Source organism: Onychomys torridus, chromosome 7, assembly GCF_903995425.1.
Source record: "Onychomys torridus chromosome 7, mOncTor1.1, whole genome shotgun sequence".
Taxonomy (NCBI): Eukaryota; Metazoa; Chordata; class Mammalia; order Rodentia; family Cricetidae; genus Onychomys; species Onychomys torridus.
The window spans coordinates 100,487,061-100,506,078 of NC_050449.1; the positions used below are offsets into that span (position 1 = coordinate 100,487,061).

The 19,018-nt window shown below is 52.3% G+C and overlaps 1 protein-coding gene across 2 annotated transcripts in view; it reads left to right on the forward strand.

Moving 5' to 3' along the window:
- Cacna2d2 (calcium voltage-gated channel auxiliary subunit alpha2delta 2) overlaps positions 1-19,018 on the forward strand; it is a 125,298-nt gene that overhangs the window by 56,152 nt on the left and 50,128 nt on the right. For both annotated transcript variants that reach the window (XM_036193230.1, XM_036193231.1), the window contains exon 3: positions 10,331-10,447. In XM_036193230.1, coding sequence (XP_036049123.1) covers positions 10,331-10,447 — 117 coding nt within the window. The remainder of the gene's footprint in view (positions 1-10,330; positions 10,448-19,018) is intronic.

The window sequence follows — 19,018 nt, forward strand, 5'->3', positions numbered from 1 at the left end:
GGATCTGTACATTGCTGTCTAGGTGCTGGGTGTGAAGGAGGTAAAGTCAGTGTGTGTGTGACATAGTCTCAAGGTCAGTGCTCACCATCTCTTTTTATTTTTTATTGTTTTATATATGTGAATGTCTGTGTACCCCATGAATGCTTTGTGCCTGTGGAGGCCAGAAGAGGGTAGTGAATCTCCTGAAATTGGAGTTACAAACAGTTTTGAGCTGCCATATGAGTGCTGGGAATTGAACCCAGGTCCTCTGCAAGAGCAGCAAATGCTCTTAACCACTCAGAAATCTCTCCAGCCCCAGAAGGTATGCTTGAAGCTGTCTGTGGAGATAGGTATGAAACAAGCACTCTGGGATGGCCTTACCCCAGAGGGGTCTCTTTTTTTAAAGATTTATTTGTTTATGCATATGAGTACTATATTTGCATCTATGCTTGCATGACAGAAGAGGGCATCAGATCCCGTTATAGATGGTTGTGAGCCACCATGTGGTTGCTGGCAATTGAACTCAGGACCTCTGGAAGAGCAGCCAGTGCTCTTAACCTCTGAGCCATCTCTCCAGCTCCACCAGAGGTGGGGGTCTCTTGACACAGTGTGGGAGGCTGCAGCCACCACTGAATCTTTATATCTCCCACTGCAATCATGTGAAGATCTCATGTTTTCCCAAGGGCTCTGGCAGCTGCTCCCGAGATCAGGGTTGTTACTAATGCTGTCATTATTTGGTGATACTGTTGGCTGCAGACCTTGATAGTGAAGGACAGCCTCTGAGATCAAAAAGTTGGTCCTTGGAGGACAGCCTGTGCAAAGAAGGTACCCAGGGCCTTGGAAGCAACCTTGGAAGGGGACCCCACAAGAGGCCTCCAGCACCCTACATTATGACCATCAGTCTTTGAGGAATGTCTAGAACAACCAGGCTGAGGGGAAAGGGTTGTGTCTCATAAAGAGCAAGGCTGGAATTCAAATTCATGTGTCTAAACATTCTAGGGCATAGGTACGAGAAATGGGCAGTTTCACCTTTGGGCAGGTTCTGACCCCAATGGCACCTCGGTTTCTTCACCTATAAGACGACAAACCATCCAGCCTTGTCAACTAGTTATGATGGAGTATGAAAAGGGAAGCCTGCCTGGGAGACTCTCGGAGCAAGATCTGTTTCTAACCACTCTGGCGTCCCTAAGGGACCTGCCCCAGCCCCTGTACCACTCCCCCCTCTGTGCTGGGTTATAGCAGGAAAGTAGAGGCCATGCAGGCAGGGGAAGCAAGTCCTGTCCTTTGCTCCCTGGCCTCTAGAACCATGCTTCAGGCCAAGCCTCCAACCCATCTCGTGAGAGAGTTTACAGGGGTGAATTTCTGCTTACTTTAGGGGGATGAGACATGGACATCTCTAATGAAGCCGGGGGACTTCTCAGAGCCATCATTTTGGATGAGCTCATGCCTTGGGTCTATGAAATCATTAGAAGCCTTCACAGCCCACAAGGACCACACTGAGCATCTGCTCACCCTGGATCCCAGACCCCTTCCATCCCTCCTAGCCCTCTGCCCCTAAGAGGTCATAGAGAGGCTGAACTCCAGTCCAAGACCCCTCAAGAATGAGGCAGAGAAGAGAAAGGATTAAAGAGACTAGGCGGCAAGGCAGCCATGAGGCCCAGTCTCTCCACCAGGACTGTCAATAGGACAGAGAAGCTAATTGCTTCCTGTGAGGGCAAGGTCCTCACCCTGTTAGGGCAGGGCCACTCAAGGAGATGAATGGGGGTGTATGGAACAGACCAGACTTGTCTGGCAGCCCTGAGAATGGCGATGTACCCAGGCCCTGGCAAGGATGATGCTTCTGAGAACCCCTGTGCCACAGAGGCATCCTTTCATGGTTGCTAGACCATTTCTCTGGCTCCCAGATCCTTGAGTTCTTCAGCAGTAAAAGGGGAATGGTGACCGTGGGAGTGGAGGGGACTCAGGGTTCTACACCAAGCCGTGTCTGGCTGCACCGAGGGCCTTGTCATCACTGTCATTGACCTTCTGTGGCTGATAGAATTCCCGTGGGAAGAAAATATGAGCCAACCGGGTGGGAGTCAGTGGGAGAGAGTGCAGCCAGGGTGGGTGGCAAGGGGCCGCAGATGCCGACACAAACAATCTGTTTCCCATAAACATGGGCACCCACACCAGCCGGCCGCCACCCGCGACTTCTGTGAGTTGGGAAAGTGCGGGTATGTTTACTCACACTCCCCCGTACCAGCTGGTATGCTGGGCACAGCTTCCCTCCCAGCTGCCTCGACAGCCGGCAGCTCCTAGCTCAGGGAGGGGATGTGAGCGGGGGCCCCTGGATCTTGCCTACAGTTTGGTTCACCTCGGGCTTGAATCGCTGATACTTTCCCAAGTCAAATGTGGGAGACAGGGGGTGTTGAGAGTCTCCATGGCAGTTGGTCATGAGGCTGGGCTGGGTGAAAGCTGGTTTTCCTGCTCTTCAAGTTGCATCTCTCCAGGAACCCCTGTCTTGAGTTTAAACAACAGGTGTCCCTCCAGTGGGGTCCAGTCCCTTCCCCCTATACACCAGCTACCTTCTTGGCATCTCAGCACACTCCACACAGAAACACGCACATTGCAAGTAGGTACCGCTGCATGAGCTCTGTTGTTGGGCCCATGTCCTGGGGGTGCTGAAGTGTGTGTGTTTCACGCTCTCTGCTCTGTGGACATGTATGATCTAGGCAGTGGTAGTGGCAGGGAGACACATCTTCCCCTTGAGGTTAAGGCAGATGTCCACAGTGAGAGTATTCCCATGTCACTGAATCACTTACCTCCAGGCCCATTGGAGAAGTCTGAGCCAAAGAATGGTGGGATGTTGGAGGTAAGGGCTCAGGAGTGCTGCTTAGGTTTTCGTTAGCAGGCACTAAGTGGCCCATGCTGGAGCTATAGCTTGTGACCTTGGATGTGGGTCATGAGTGGCTTTGGCCAATTAGAATTTGACATTGAAGTATACTAAAGTATATTCTCTCCCCACTCCTCATGGACTGGGCCATTTGGAGGGGATTTGTAGTAGGGAAAACCATAAAGTTCCTCTCTTAGGGTTGGAGAGACAGTTCAGTGGTTAAGAGCACTTGCTGCTCTTTCAGAGGACCTGGGTTCGATTCCCAGCACCCACATGACAGCTCACAACCATCTACAATTCTAGTTCCAGGGACTCTCTCTCTTCTGGCCTCTGTGGGCATCAGGAACACACATAGTGCACAGATGTACATGCAAGTAAAACACCATACACATAAAATAAAAATATTTTTCAAGTTTCTTTCATCCCTTACCTGTTCCCTGAACATCCCCCTCAGTACTAAGAGAGCCAGAATGTGGGTAAAATGTAGTCATACACTGAGTGTCACACAGGCATAAGGCCATGGGAATACTGTCATCTAATTATGGAAGACTGGAGCCGAGCCACTGTGTTGGGTGACTGTAGGTGATCCCTTAGCTTCCTTGACAGCTGGGCTTGCCATAGTTCCTGTGAGAGAGAACATGTTACTCACCTAAGCAATGCTTCCAAGGTTTGAGAATCCCGGATGTGAGAAAGTTCCTTTAATTTTCCGGAGGTGGGATATGTTCCCCTGTTCACAGTACCCTAGGAACCTTGGAGAAAAGACCTCTCATTTTGGAACTGGGTGGTGGAAGCCAAGACTGTTCTGCACGTGAGATGCAGGCTTCAGTAGACAGTCAAGTTCACCAAGGCTTTAAAGTGAGTGTGGGACAGATGTGGTGAATGTCTGTCATTACAGCTCTTGGGAGGCTAAGGCAAGAAGATCATGAGTTAGAGGGCAGTGTGTGCTACAAAGGAGCAAGGGTCTGTCTCAAAACACAAACTGAATAAATAAAAAGTCCATTCAGAAGTCCACATTTCAGAGGAGCAAGGCAGGGCCACACCCAGGAATGCTCTCTGCTTCCTCTGCTTGTATGCAGGGCAGGACTTACAGGGAGAGGGACCTTCCTAGAACCACCTTGGGGAAGTTGTCTCAGACTTGCCCCATCCTGGTTAGGAAGATTTTTTGGTTTATTGTTTTGTGTTGGGTTTTGTGTCTTTTGAAAAACAAGAGATTGAGCCTTTTTATGACATGGATTTTACAGCGTAACGAGGCAGCGTAATTTCCCATTCTCAGCGGCAAGTGCACTTTTTACACTAATTGCATAATTAAACATAATGTACTAATTGCAGTAATGGATGACAGTCAACTAAACTTTAACTTTAAAAACAGGGAGGCGTTGCTGGGGGCGGCTTGGGGGGGACTTTATCCCCCCTCCCTGAGTTTTGTGAAGGGATGGGGAAGCACGTCTTCTAAAGCTCTTACAACCTTCTTCTTAGGGCCCAAGCCAGGGAGCCACTGGGCCCTTCTCCCTTGCCCAGTCTCAAGCAGCGTGTGTCACAAATGTGGAGTGCCCCCCCCGGGAATGTGGGATGTGTAGGTAGGGCAGAGCCCACAAAGATGATGCTCTCAATGCAGGAGGGCCATGTCCTCACCTACAGAGGAAAGTCCTCTCCTGTACCTTATGCAAGACTGGATTGTACTGGCCTAGCTGCAGCTGTCTGTGATCCCCTCTAGACAGGGTGTTCCCCGGACAATCTCCACTCAATATGAAGGTGAATTATGAACAGTGTGACAAACAGTGTCACGGTATACAAATGCTGATTGTGACAGTATACCATATATAGCTGACGCACCCCAGAATGATGGCAGTTGACAGATGTGAGCAGGTAAGGAAACCTGGAACTGAGTGGTACATGCTGGTACCCAAGCACTGACTGTGTTCTCAGGGCTCCCGTGTCACCTTGCCCTTCTCCTGTGACTTCTGTCCCTTGCAAGTGGAACTGCCTGGGGAGTTGTCTATCCCAAACACAACCTAGTGCAGAGCAGCCTGCATCGGGGTTTTGTGTACCTAGTGTGGACACCCTCTAAGTCCCAGCCTGCACCAGATCCTATCCTGGGTGTTTAATTTTTGTTTCTTTTTACGGTGTATTGCTTGTATGTCTGTCTGTATGAGGGTGTCAGATCCCCTGGAACTGGAGTTACAGACAGTTGTGAGCTGCCATGTGGGTGCTAGGAATTGAACCTGGGTCCTCTGGAAGAGCAGCCAGTGCTCTTAAATGCTGAGCCATCTCCCCAGCCCCATATTGTAAGTGCTTAAATGGGAAAGAACTCCAGTTACCTAGGCCTGCATCACTCTTCCTGTCTTCAAGGATGGCGAGTGGTGTGTCATGACCCTTGGTGTCGGACCCTAAGAGCCTCTTCCCCAGGAAGTCTAGTCTGCCATCCAGTCCACTTGTTCCCTCCCCATTAGGAGCCTGGTAGCATGAAGGACCCAGTAGTTAAGACACCCACCTTGGCTGTTCTTTGTCAGACAAAGGAGCAGACACCAAGAGGTGTGGTAAATGAGGGTTTAGAGAACAGCTGCTTACCCGGGGATACCAGGCTCAGAATGAGGGCCGGGATGCTGGGGCACCTCTCTGGGCCCCACGCTGAGCCTGGGCTTTTGAGGAGGCAAACAGATGCAGGCAAGCCTGCATCAAATCTTTCTTGTTCCATTTTCTTTCTGATTTAATTTTCCAGAGATTAGGGTCCGTTCACCTTCACTGCGGAGAGAAGCCTCGAGAGTGGGCCTGTCTTCACTCCCAGGTTTACGTGGTTGGTTAGAGGATCTAGCTGGTTTTGCCAGTCCTCTGCCCCCTCCCTTCTGGAATTGCTGCCTTCCCACAGGCCCCCAGCTCTTCAGCATCATCGTGTCCGCCCCAAGCTCCTTTCTGGTTGGTCAAACTCCTGGCTCATTCCTTCAAACCCTTATGCCCCTTTCTGAAAAGTCTTTCCTTCAAGTTTAGACAGAGATGCACAGGGCAGAAAATACAAAGTACCCTAAGGCAAGCGCTTTGCATCAGACAGGTCCTGTTCAGATTCAAGCTCTGCTGTGAGACCTCACCTCTCTAGCCCACTGCGTCTTTGCCTGTTAAATAGGGATGACAAGAATGGACTGTCTTCCTGAGCCATCATGGATCAGTGAAGTCAAGTATGAAAAGCACCTGCCCTGAGTAAGCCAATAGGACTATTTCTGGCCTCCTCACCTTTCCTCTCTCTTCCCTCCTCCCTCTCCCGTCTCAACCTTCTCACCCTGGCTCAGGTCTAGGCCCCACTGTTGCTGGCTTTCTGGGACTTTGTAAATTGCCTCTGATGGAGTCTGGCCATGCCACTCGTCCTGAGGTCTTTTTTCTCCTGTGGTAGTTTTTGAATGTTCCTATCATCTGCGGATGAGGCTGGCTCCTTCTGCAAGTGTTCAAATTTCCCATCCAAGGTTGCTGTTCTGCAGACATCCTTCAGGCTCACTGCTTGTCTATGAAAGGCTGTCCCCAGAAAGCAGGAGGCTGGCCAAAGGGTTTGGGGTCCCCAAAGGAACCACAGAGCTAGTATGTGTACCCTAAAAGGGGAAGGGCCCCCATGAGTCACTACTGTAGGTAGAGACTGGGAAAGTAGCTCAGTTGGTAAAAAAGCCTGCCACAGAAGCATGAGGATCTGAGGTTAAACTCTAGCACCTTTATAAACACTGGGACACTGGAGAGGCAGGAGGAGCCCTGGGACTTGCTGGCTAACCAATCTAGCCAGATCAGTGAATTCCAGACTCAGTGAGACCCTGCCCCTCCCAAAATCAGACGGAGAATAATTGAAGATGTCACCTGATGTTGACCTCTGACCTCCACCTGTACACACTTGCATATCATACAAACACATTTTAAAAAATAGTGACTACAAGTCCATGCTATGTAGAATGAGGGACTCCATACAGCCACCTGCAGCCCTCTGCCACGTGCCTACATGGCTCTGTCTACCCCCCATCCCAGCACCTTCCCTCCACTCCTGTGGGATGAAGCCCCTGCCTCTTGCCCCACTGCCATGGATGGCTGAAGAGTTGGCCCCTTTGTTCACCTCAAACCAGCTATGTGGTTAAAGGTGAGGACCGCTGAGGTAGCATTGCTGTGGGAACTGTGGTTTTTCCAAATAACTCTCTGGGCCCAGGAGCCCCGCAGGCGTGTGGTCCTGCTGTGGTTGAGGCCCTGCACCCTGTGTCCTGGCCTTTCTGCCATGTCCCAGTTGGTCCCAAGGATAAGGGTTGGAGTTGGTGGGGGGCTAGCCCTTGGCAGGGTCCAGGCTCTGCACGTTCTCTGGGCTCCCTCCTGGGTCCATGCTGAAAAGCGGCGTCCTGGCCCACATCAAAGTGGAGATGACTTTTCCTTCTGGGGAAGGGCACCTGCTGAACTGGGCCATTTGTATCTCCCTTGGGCTCAGGGCTGAGCTCAGGGCCCTTCCAGGGAACAGAGTAGCTGGAGCAGGTCCAAAGGGATGTTGAAAGTATGAGACACCAGAGGTCTGCCATTCAGGAGCTGCTGCATATCAAGGGTTCATTTGGGATTGGGGACTGGCTGGCCTGACAGCTTGAGTGGCCACTAGGGTTCTGTCTTCAGTACACCAGAAACTCCTTACAATCCATTTCCTCATTCTAGACAGGACTCAGAGCACATGAGAAGGCAGAGTGGCCGGGATAGCATGGGCAAAGTCTGCTAGCAATGGTCCAGAGAGGCCTCAAATGCAGTGGGGGCCAGCAGAAGGACACCATCGCAGGCCCTTCAGTAGTAGAACAGGAAGAAGGCCTGGTAGAGGCATGCAGGGCTCTGGGAGCTCACACAGGCAGAGGTGGAGGGGTGAAACCTAGGTCCCAAAGCTCTTCTCTTAAACACAGAATTGGGCATATGCCTTTGTTCGGTGTCCTCTGCACACAGACGGGTTGCTTGGGGGGACAGCAAAAGAGCTAGCCGTCACTGTGTGCTATCTGTGGCTCCCTGGTGTCTGGACTCCTCTGTTATCACCTCCAGGCCTGAGATTGAGGTGTTAGGGGAAAAGACAGGGCGGCTGAGGGAGGGACTTGAGGGTGTGGGGCTGGACTTGGGCAAAACTCAGAAGGAGGTTGGCTACTCGGGATCGAAAGCTGATGGCTGTTGACAGCTCTCGGCAGGCATATCTAGCAGAAGAGCGGAAGCAGGGAGGGGACTGAGATTACCTCCTCAGCCTTGGTGATCTTAAACAGTAGCCGTGGTGACGACAGTGCAGGGTTCCAAGGTCATGAACCGTGCTGTTCATTGGCTCGTAAGGACTCCCATGTGTGTGTGTGTGTGTGTGTGTGTGTGTGTGTGTGTGTGTGTGTGTGTGTGTGTGTGTAATCGAACACTCATTTCTGGAAGAACCTCAGCCTCCAAGCTGTGTGTCACCTGTTGGGACCGTGAGGTACAGCCCTGACCCTAGATCTCTTCGCTCTGCTGGTCCCAACCCGGTAGCCACAGAGGCTTCAAAGTGTATTGTAAGCCTAGGAAAGGGGTTCCCAGATGTTTCCAGAAGACACGTCAGGAAGCCAGCATGGCGCAGCCTCAGAGCCTGGGAATGACCTTGACAAGCGAATCTAACGTATAGGAACTTCATCCCTTGGCCCTGATGAAGCCAGGCAGCTGCGCCCCCTGCTGGCACAAATAGACTGGGTACTACTTCAACTGCGTGTCTAGCCCAGAGCATGGCTGCTGCACACCCAGACTATGGTCCAAAGCAAGGAGGCGGGGGATGTGTTTTAAGCCTCCAAACCTGAGAAGGATGGGTCAGAAAAGATATGGAGCCTGCCTTGGCCACTCAGTCCTGTGTCCAGAATTGTGCTCTGTTGTCTGACTCGCAGTTTCCCTAATGTAGGGTTCGGCTCCCTGTATTTCTCTGCAACCCTAGGTTCTGCTTCTTCCTTTCCTTTGCCTCCATCATAGAGGACCACCTGAGGACCTTAGTCCAGAGGCTGGGCCTAGATTCAATGGAACAACCTACCCTGGTGTCCACTCAGAGCCTCAGCCCTCTCTGGCTGTACACACAGACTCTGCCGTTCACCCCCTAATTGCCACAGCTCTGTAGGAAGGAGCGACTTCACCACAAATTATTTTGTTCTAAGAGACGGACAAAAAGAAAGAAGCTGAGAGGGATGGGGGCTGGCAGGAAGAGGAGAAGAGTGCCTGAGCCTGCTTTGTGTACTGCTGTAACCCTTGGGCTGCCGGGCACTGGGCAGGCAGCTAAGCAAAGGCTCTCCAGCCCCCACCCCCAGCCCATGGTCCTGTCAGATGTCAGAGTCCATATCTCTACACCTCTTCTGTCATCCTCCGACGTTATCACACCCTGCCTGTCTGTCTCTCATCAGGCACCTCTGTCACCTCCTTATTGCCCCTCACTGCCAGTCCTCTCTGTCTCCACATGCCCCCACTTATGCACAGCCTAGTGGCAAGTCTCTGCCATGGTAGCTGGGCCTCTGACCTCTAGTGGTGAAGGAACCAACTTGGTACAAACTTCCTGGAATCATTTGAATGGATGCACGGTCCAGGTCAGGCTTGGAGACACACACTGGTGTATAACGCATACATATGCATGCACATACCCAAGACCCCAAGCACGAACAAAGACACCTGCAGAAATCTGCCTCTGAGACTCCCATACCAGCTCCCAGGATGAATCTAGAGAACTTAGCCTCACCCACTCCAAAGTCCACATGCTGGCATGTGCACACAGATGGCAGTGTCAAGCCACATCACGTACTAACCATCTATTTACATGCATGTGTACTCAGACTCCACCTTCTAAGGAGGGGAGTGGGCAGATTAACTCTTCCTACCTGGTCTCCTTCAATATTCTGTGTCTTGAATGGCAGAGGAGCCCCAAGGGACTCCTAGAACTCTCGTAGTTTCTGCAAATGGCCTAGGGCAGCACCCGCAAAAGAAGCACATTGCCTGGGGCTATGTGGAGGAGTAGCTATGTACAGGCACCCGTAAGAGATTCATTTGTGGGTATGCACACGTATGTACGTGTGTGGGTGTGAGAATGTATTCATGTTGGGATGTGGTTTATGATATATGCTTTTCAGCTCCATCTCCCTCACCACACACCCTGCCTCCTGCTTCCCATCCAGCCTACCCTTCCCCTCTGCTGCTCATAGCCACTTTGAACTAACAGTGGATACAATTCCTGGCCCCTGCAAGGGGATCCCTGAGGCAAACTTGGTTTGGACCCATCAACCACCAATACCAGCCACCAACTAGCCCCTACTGGACCTTCATCCCAGATGCAAACTATAGAGCCCCAGCCCTGTGTCCTCCTCCCCTGAGATCATGAAGGTTTTGTTGAGGGCCAAAGCTAGGGTCCTATAGGGATAAGGGCTGAACTGAGCTATGCATGCAGTGACAGTATGTGAGACCATGGCATGGGAGTTATGGACCTCTCTGGCCTCACCTTTAACCTCTGCTTCCTTCTAGATCTACAAGGACAATCGGAATCTATTTGAAATCCAAGAGAACGAACCGCAGAAATTGGTGGAGAAGGTGGCGGGGGACATTGAGAGCCTGCTGGACAGGAAGGTGCAGGCCCTGAAGGTAGGCCAGTGTGTCTGGAGCATGAGAACATCAAAGGAAGGCTAGGTAGGGTGACCTTGAAGGAAGGCAGTGTTCCAACCCTCACTGTCACAGAGCTCCTGGATCCCTGAATTTCAGCAGGAGAAATGGCTACAGGGAAGGCTGTGGGCAGTCATGGCAGCTGTAATTGGGTTTGGCTGCGTGTGAGGTGACCCGGCAGACCCAGGCAGTCCTGCCTCTCCCCCGTGCAGGGTCTTGGAGCTTTCTCACTCCTCCCAGCCCCCTGGTCTGCCTGTGGTTGGTGGAGTGAGTACTGGGTCAGAACAGTGACTTGTTGGTAAAGTGTACCCCTAGGTGGGCCGCAGGACCTGGTGGGAAGGGGATCACACAGAGGCAGCCACAGATGGGCAACGCTGGAGTCCCCGCTCTGCCCAGACCTTAAATATTTCTCTACCTGCTCCGGGCCTCAGTCTCCCCATTTATACTCAGAAAGGTTGCAGCTCTCAGGCACTGGGTTTCCATAAGTGGTAAGGCCTGCCAGGCTAGCCTGACAACGCAAACAGGCCCCTGCTCACTCCAAGGACAGCAGGTGGGAAGGGGCTCTCAGGAGCTACAGTCATTCATAAATGGGCAAGGAGCAGCCACTACAGTTGCCCCCAGCCTGTGTAGAAGAGAGCAACATCTGGTTTTTTAAGAAAGGAAGAAATCTTGAAATGCCCTACAACATGAATGAGCTGAAACACATCATGCCAAGTGAAAGAAGCCAGTGACAAAGGCCACATGTGTGATCCTATTTCTATGAAATGTCTGGTAAAGGCACATTCACAGACATGGAAAGCTAGCTTACTGGTTGCCAAGGGCTAGTGGGGAGGAGATGGGGCTGGTGAATACAGCGTTTCTTTTTGGTGGTGATGAAAATATTCTAAATTTAGATTATGGTGGTAGTTGCATGACTCTAATTATACTAAGAACCACTGAAATGCGTGTTTAATGTGACTGAATTTGCTATGTCAATTAAATCTCAATAAAGCCGTTTTTTAAAAATTCGCACATCCATCCACAACTATGGCCAGAGTCAAGTCAAGGCAGCTAGCTTAGATCCTCCATATCTAGACCCCGATAAAGAATGAGTTCCCTTTTCTAGGAGCTGGACCCCTGCTGTCCCTCACAGTGTGACCTAGGTTCGCAGAAGAGGGTGGGGCTGGCCTTCTGATTCCAGGGAAAATGGGCTCTAAGACCTCCCAACAATTAGGGACCCAGCAAACCTAGAGCTGTGCCTAGAGAGCCTGGTCTCACCCGATGTCTGGATCTCCCGGTCACAGATAAGGGATGTCAGCTGGAAGACAGGCTGCCACAGAAGGGCAGAGCCAGTTTTCAGCTGTAGGGATCAAAGGTCTCTCTTCTTGCATTAAACCATGTGCTCACCTACCCAGCTAGCACACCACACCTACCCCACTCCCTCTCCCAAATGTGTCCAAATGTTTTATCTTGTTCCGTCTCCTTGCCCCTCCCCCATTCCAGACCCTGAGTTTGCACTCTGCTTCCTGGTTTTCCTGGCCCCTCCCAGTTTACAGAATGTGGCTGTCTTGATCAAACTTTTTTTTTTAGATAAGGTTTCCGTATGTAGCCCAGGCTGGCCTCATATGCCCGTGCCTCCTGAGCTGGGATTACAAACATATACTACCATATCTGGCTTGCCAGCCCAAATTAGTGTTGACATCAGGGATATGTGGGAAAGTTCATGTTCAAGTCTTTGGAGGTGTTGTTCACAGATTTTAGGATGGGTTACCTTGGTAGAGGCTGGGCTGGGCTGAATGGGGGCAGTGAAAGCTTCCCAGAACCCAGGTCCCGCCATCCTCCTCAGAAACACAGGAACAACCAACCCTAATAACAGGGGAGATTGGGGCCACGGGCTTGGAGTCTTAATTCAACTCTCGTCCTGTACCCCACAAACTCATCCCTGCCTGACAGACGGGACGGATACCTGCCTCCTCTCCACTGAGTTAACAGAACCAGCCTATTCCCCGGTACACAGTCAGTGCCAAATACAAAATGATTTTCAATGGAAGAATGATGGGGAAAGGCACTCATGTGGTCAGTGTTTCACAAGTCATTCTCATAGCACCCCAAAAGGAAGTCTTAGCCCCTTCCTCTTATAGAAGAAGACGCTGAGGCTTGGAGGTGTCAGGCCCGGACATAAGAGAACCAGAGTTTGAACACAGGTCTTCCTGACTCCGATCCTGGCCTGTGGCTCCCCACAGTCCCGAGGCATGCACTAAAGCAAACCCCTTGCTGTCCCAGCACCTCCTTCTGCTGCAGTCCGATTCCAGGCTCACCCTACACCCCAGAGGACAGAAGGACCACCTACCCCTTGGTTCTAATTGTTCAAAGTAAGCTTTGAACTTTATTATGTTTTAAATTTGCTTTTAATCAGTTCTGGTCCTTTTCTTCTTCCCACATTTGTGTGCAGCCTGAGTGCAAATGAGGGGAGGGGCCTGGCGGGGTCTTGACCCCACCCCCCATTCCAATGTTCCTCCCTCCCTGGACCCCACCCAGTAATCCAATTGAAAACCCTCGATGGGGTCTTGAATCTTAATTTGGGGCTTGCAAAGTGGGAGCTGAGCACCGCAGGACACAAGTTCACTGTATTGTCCAATCAGGGTCTGTCAGTTGTTTCTTGACCGGAAGTCCAGTCAGATAGAAGCAGGCCAGCTCAGGGCCTGGCAAACACAAGCAAGCAATGTCCCCGGGTTCAGGAATAATGCCAGTCTCTCCACTATGGACATGCACAGAGGGAACCCTGTCTTGAAACTTCAACTACCGAGGAGATGAGGCCTTTGAGCCAGGGCTTTTTAGTGCCTTGAGCCCCAGAAGGAACAAGAAGGTGCCTGAGTTCCTATGGTACACCATGAGAACTCCGGCAGATTTGAAGCACAGTTGTTAGGTCCGCATCCTCTTGACTGAGGACTTGGCACACAGTCCCTTTTTCGGGACGGTCATTTATTCATTGTTATGTCCCCCTCGGTGTGTCGCCAATAGTCACTTAGGGCCAACCATGTGATAAACCTGAAGATGCAGCAGGAAAGGACAGGCTGTGTTCCTACCTTCATATCCAAGACCGTTCCCTCTCGGTCCCTAACTTCCTTCTCTGTGCCTACAGTGCCAGTTACCCAGGAGGCTAAGGTAAGAGGATTGCTTGAGTTCAAGAGTTCAAAACCAGCTGTCAACATCAAGGGGCCATGCCTCAGAAACGTAAATAAAACTAAAGGCATGAGCAGCCTCCTTGCCCAGTACCTCTAGCTTCACAACTCCAGGAGCCGTCATCCATAAAGGACAGTGTCCTTGAAAGCTGTGCTGCTTGCCACCCATCCTTGGCACCTTTGCTGTGTGGTTTAGAGAAGAAGTCTTGAATAAAGTGGGAGATAAGCCCATAGGCAAGGCTCAGGGCATGATGGCTTGGTGAGCTAATTGCCAGAGAATGGGAGTACCCGGGTCAGGGCACCCAGGACAGGGCACCTAGGCCAAAGCAGATTACTGTGCACATTAGTGTGGAAACTAACAGTCTGCTCCAGGAAGTCCGTTTGCCTTCCAACTCAGACAAGCCAGGGGCAGTGGTAAGGCCTGGCTGGGACTCGAGAACCTAGAAACTCAGGCCGTACAAACTGACAGCACCTCCATATGGACCACCATTATGACCATGTAGCATTAGCTGTCTGGAGAAGAACAGGATGGAGGAAACAGAAGATGAGGCGTTGGCTTCCTCTGACAGGTCCTTGACCTGTGATGACCTAGTGACCTTGGACAAATCTCTCTTCCCTCACTTTCTTTCTTAGACAATGAGTGTCCTTCCCAGGGGCCCCCACAAGGCTCACATGGGTGGGGCAGGGGAAGTACAGCCCCAGCCTTGGATCTGGGGGTTTCAGTGGGCAGCACCCCCACCATCAGTGGCCTCTGCGGAATTAGCGTCATTTAAAGAGTAAAATTAAAATCCCTTCTGAGCACAGCCGCCCTGCTTTTGCCGCTAATGGCCACTTAACCCAATTAGCTGACGCATGATGGCAGTGTGGCCAGGTCTGTTTAGGAATGGAGCTCTGAGCTGGGTGTTCAAAGGGGCGGAAGGTAGAGGCCAGGGGCCTGAGGACAGGTTACTCCCTGTCAGGAGAAGAAGGTTCCTCCCCATTCCGACTCATTTGCTGCTTCCTCTCCAAAGCTTCGTCTCAAGCAGAGCCTCTCACCCTCAGTACCGGAGGCAGGCGCTTTGAACTGGATCTGCCCTTGCAGGGCCTGCTCCAAACACTGGAGTGTGTTTGGTAGCATCCTTGACCTCTACCCACTAGATGCCAGTAGCACGCCACTCTAACAGTTGTGTCTCCAAGTACGGCCTAGTGTTTCCTGGTCAGATGGAACAAGCGATGTGACAATAATGAATAGATGTCCCACAGGCAGTGCAGAGGGAATAGGGCAGCCTCAGAAAGAGAAACATCCCTTCCTTCCAAAGGGGCAATCAGGAAGGCTGCCTGGAAGAGGCAGCAAAGGGAATGATCAGGTACTGAGGCAGCTAGAAGCCAGTTCAGCTGGGTCCAGTGGTGCAGTCATGGATGAGGGTTCAACAAATAAGTTGGTCCTGGGGAATCCAGGCCACAAGTCATGTGCCAAGGCCTGGCCTGCAGTAGGAGCTTTGTTAGACCTGTGGAACAAACGCTGGACTGTGGCTCCGGATCCTGCTGGAGCTCAGCTTCTGGGGTCGGACTCCAGTTCTGGAGAGCTCAAAACAGGCACAGTAATGGCGGGCTGACAGGCAAGGGAGTCTGTAGCGCCCGTTGTCTCCGCCCACCCTTCTCTGAGCAATTAAAAGGTGTTTATGTGGGGCTGGCAGTGGCTTCTGCCTCCCTTCCATTACGAACATTAAGAGATCTTGACCCTTCCACTTTCCCGCTCTTGAAAGGAGCTGCAGACACGTGGAGCCAATTAGGCGCACGCGTAGGCGCCAAGGGCCTGAGCAGCCTTTTCTCCCTGATTGCAGCGTTTAGAGCTGATTATTCTCCCCTCACCCAAACAGTGCTGCTTCCTGGCAAGGTGCCACCCAGAGGAGCCGCCTGGGGGCCCCTGGGGATAAGGAGGCATTGGATTAGTGAATGGGCATCTATGGAACACCTTTCACGTGTGTGGCCAGACAGAAGGAGGGTGGAGCAGGAATGGTGGAGCCTAGGTGGCAGTGGGGTTTCTCCTAAGCCACCATTTAGGGATAGAGGTCAGGGAAGGGTCCTCAGAGGAGGTGGCCTGAATGTGTGTAGAAGTTGATGACCATTCTCTGCACACCCAAGCATCCTTGTCCTTGGAGTCAACCAGTCAGCATGAGGAAGAGAAAGATACGCTGTTCCCAGTTCCCAGTGAACAGGAGTGTGGAGCCCTCCCCTCTTACCTCCATCCTGGTTGGATGGCCAGGAGAGCCTGAGATGCACTGGAGGACTCCAGGCTGTACTGGTGGGGCCAAGAGCTAGTTCCCATCATTAGGGGACCGTGCAGGTACAGTGCGGCCCAGGGGTCCCAGGGTCTCCTCATTCCTTCATCTTTACCTGCCCAGCTGACTCCAACCTACTGGGCCTCCAGAAATACCAGGCTGTCTATTTGGAGCTGGTCTCCCCTAGTCTCAAATTGTCTTTGTGCAGTAGGTTCTTCACCTGAGGTCTCCAGAGAAAAAGGCCCGGAAGAGCCGCTGCCATTCCCCAGCATCTGCTAATCAAAAAGGAAGAGGCTGGTGGTTGGGGTGCCACATCCCTAAGGTCTAGGAGACGAAACACACTCGCCCTGTAGCTGAGTTCTCCCAGGGCTAGAAGGTCAGAGGGAAGGGCTGACGGCTTGGATATATTAGGCCAGGAAGCATTGCCCTGACTCAGGGGCAGGGCGGACAAGATGGAGGAATGGTCCCTGAGCCCAAGGAGAACCGCTGTACTCCACTCCCCAGACAGGGCCTAGACTCAGGGGAGAATCCCCTCTGCTTGTGCCTACTCTTCTGGGATTGGTGGGGGTTGGGAGTCCTAGCTGGCGAATGGAGAGATTCTAGGAGGCAGAGGAAAAGACCCACGGGTGCCACAGGGACAAACCAGACTAATTTAAGATCACAGAAGTGAAAAGTTTAATTGACTTTTAATAGCATGTGGCCCTTTGTTCTGAAATCCTTGTGTGTGAGGGCTGGGGAAGGTAGCAGTGAGCCAGCCAGTGATCTTGACCCTCTGGGCCCCAGATTTCAAGGAGACAGACCATAACCTATGGGCAAATTAGCCACCATGGAACTGAGAAGTCTAAGATGACAGCCTGGAGGAGGTGGCAATTTAAACTGAGTCTTAGAAGACAAGAGGCATTGTCAGAGGAGGGGAGCTCAGCCATGTCTAGTCCAGCACTGGCCTAGTAAGGAGCGTGAGCAGAAGATGCAGCCTGTGCCTCAGTTTCCACTGTAGGGAAGAGGCGAGATGGCAGAGGTGAAGCTAGGGACGGAACTCACTGCCGGATCTCTGGAATAAAGCGCATCCTTAAGCGTGGTCCGCTCTCGAGGCATGCACTAGGAGCAGACTCCCACCTAGTCTCTGCGCTTCGAGCTCTGCAGTAGGCAACACCTTCCCGGGGACGGTGGGTGCCTATGGGAGAAAGTGCCAGGTCAGAAGTTGGTGTCACTGACCTCGGGGTGCTAGACCTGACTCAGGGGTCGTGACTGGCTTATCGAGTCACAGGATTCTGGGTGTTTCAGATGCCCCAGCTTCTGTTAGTGAGTACTAAGTACTTGCCTGTCCTGCGCAGGTGCTGTGCTGTGTCCCCAGGGACAGTGAGTGTTGTGATCCATGGCACAATGTGTGGAACTGGGGGCTAAGTCTCAGGGACCTAGGAAGAGGGGGTCTTAGCCAGGGAAGGGAGAGGAGGATGAACATAGAGGAAACACCAAAGTTTGGGACCGGAAGTGGACCTTCAGCCCCACCCAGTGAGCCCTCCCTCTTACAGGGGGATTTGACAAAGAACCCTATTCCCAACTTGCACACCTCCGTGCCACCCAATGTCCTGGCTCCACAGTGCTTCCTACCTTCCAGCACAGGCCTGAGAACTGTGTTTGGGAGGCTGGTCACGGTGGCCGGCCCTTTGTTACAGCCTCCCTCTGTTTGCCCACTCTATTCCTCAGTGAATGGGAGTCATCCATGTTTGCTCTGTCAACACCAGCTGGAGCCCAGCTATGGAGACAGCTGAAGATAAGAGGCTGCATCCTCCAGCCTCTCAGGAACCCAGGGTTCAGCCCTTACCTGGCAGGCTCAGGGTCAGTGAACTATTGGATATCTCCTCACCCACAACCCATGCCTTGTCCATAGGAATGCCAAGTATGATGAGGCAGACAGCTAGCACCAGAGAAAGCAAGTTCCCCCGTACACAACTCAAGACTTCTAGACAGAGGCAGTCTTCAAGGCTCTGAGGCTAAGGGCAGGGTTCCCTAGCCCTTTGTGCAGGGTCCCTCTGACCTCCTATAACCCCAGGCCCCTCCTCCTGTGTGTCCCCAGTCACCAGGTCCAGCAGCCTAAAAGAGGCCTAAGCATCAGGCAGGTGATCAGAAGAATAGACAGCCAGTAAGGCAGAAGCAAGGCAAGGGACCGAGACACCATGACTTCAGGAGGCCATCGGGGACCAGGGAAGCTGATGTCCATACCGGACAGTCACTGTATGGGAGAAAGTGCTGAGGCTCGCTCTCAAAAGCAGGCGGGAACAGAGGGCCAGAGAGCAGGGAAGGGGTAGATTTTCCAGAAACGTGCCTTAGAGAATGACTCACTGGGAACACAGTCCTCCAGGGCAGGACAAGGCACCTGGATAGAGAGACAGGCGAGGTCATATCCACAACACTGTCATGTCAGCCTTGGGGCATTCTGTTCCTGGGGGGGGGGGGTCATTTCTCTGCTTGGTTGCCCTACCTGTGAGATGGATTCTAAGAGTCCACCTGGTGGGTTTCCTGAGGGATTCCCTCTGAGTGAGACACCACAAACTGGATGTGGAGGCCTCTGGAGGATGGGGCCTGACACGGTGGCTCTCTCCACTTCACTTTGAGGTTCTCGGGAAAGGTGTCCCAGTGGCTTGGAAGCACAGAAAAGTGGCACTGAGGCCAAGGAGGAACTTGCCCCTCTGAGAGCAGGGGAAACATTCTGAAAGAGGGAAGAGCAGGGGCGGAGCTAAGTGCCTGAGCTCTGCAGTGAGTGGTGTGCCTGGTCTCCAACACTGGAAGTGAGGGAAAGCGGAGGCCATCATGGGTGTCAGGAGAGGAGCTCAAGGCCTGCAGCCTTCTGTGCAAGATGGGAGGGCTCTCCGGATCAAACGGGCAGCCGGGGTGGGTTGACTGCAGTGGGATGAAGAGGTGGGAGTCCAGGACATTTCCTGGTGCTGACATGTCTGAGGCGAGAGAAATGGGATGGGAGTGGGCTGCAGAGTGAGGCCAAACCCCAAGAATCCATGGGAATGTCAGGAAGTGGGCAGCACTTGCCTCTCTCCTGCCCACCTTCCTCAGATGGTCGCATGCCTCCTCATTGTCGTTGGGAGGCAAGCCTGAGCTTGTGGAGTGTAGCAGGG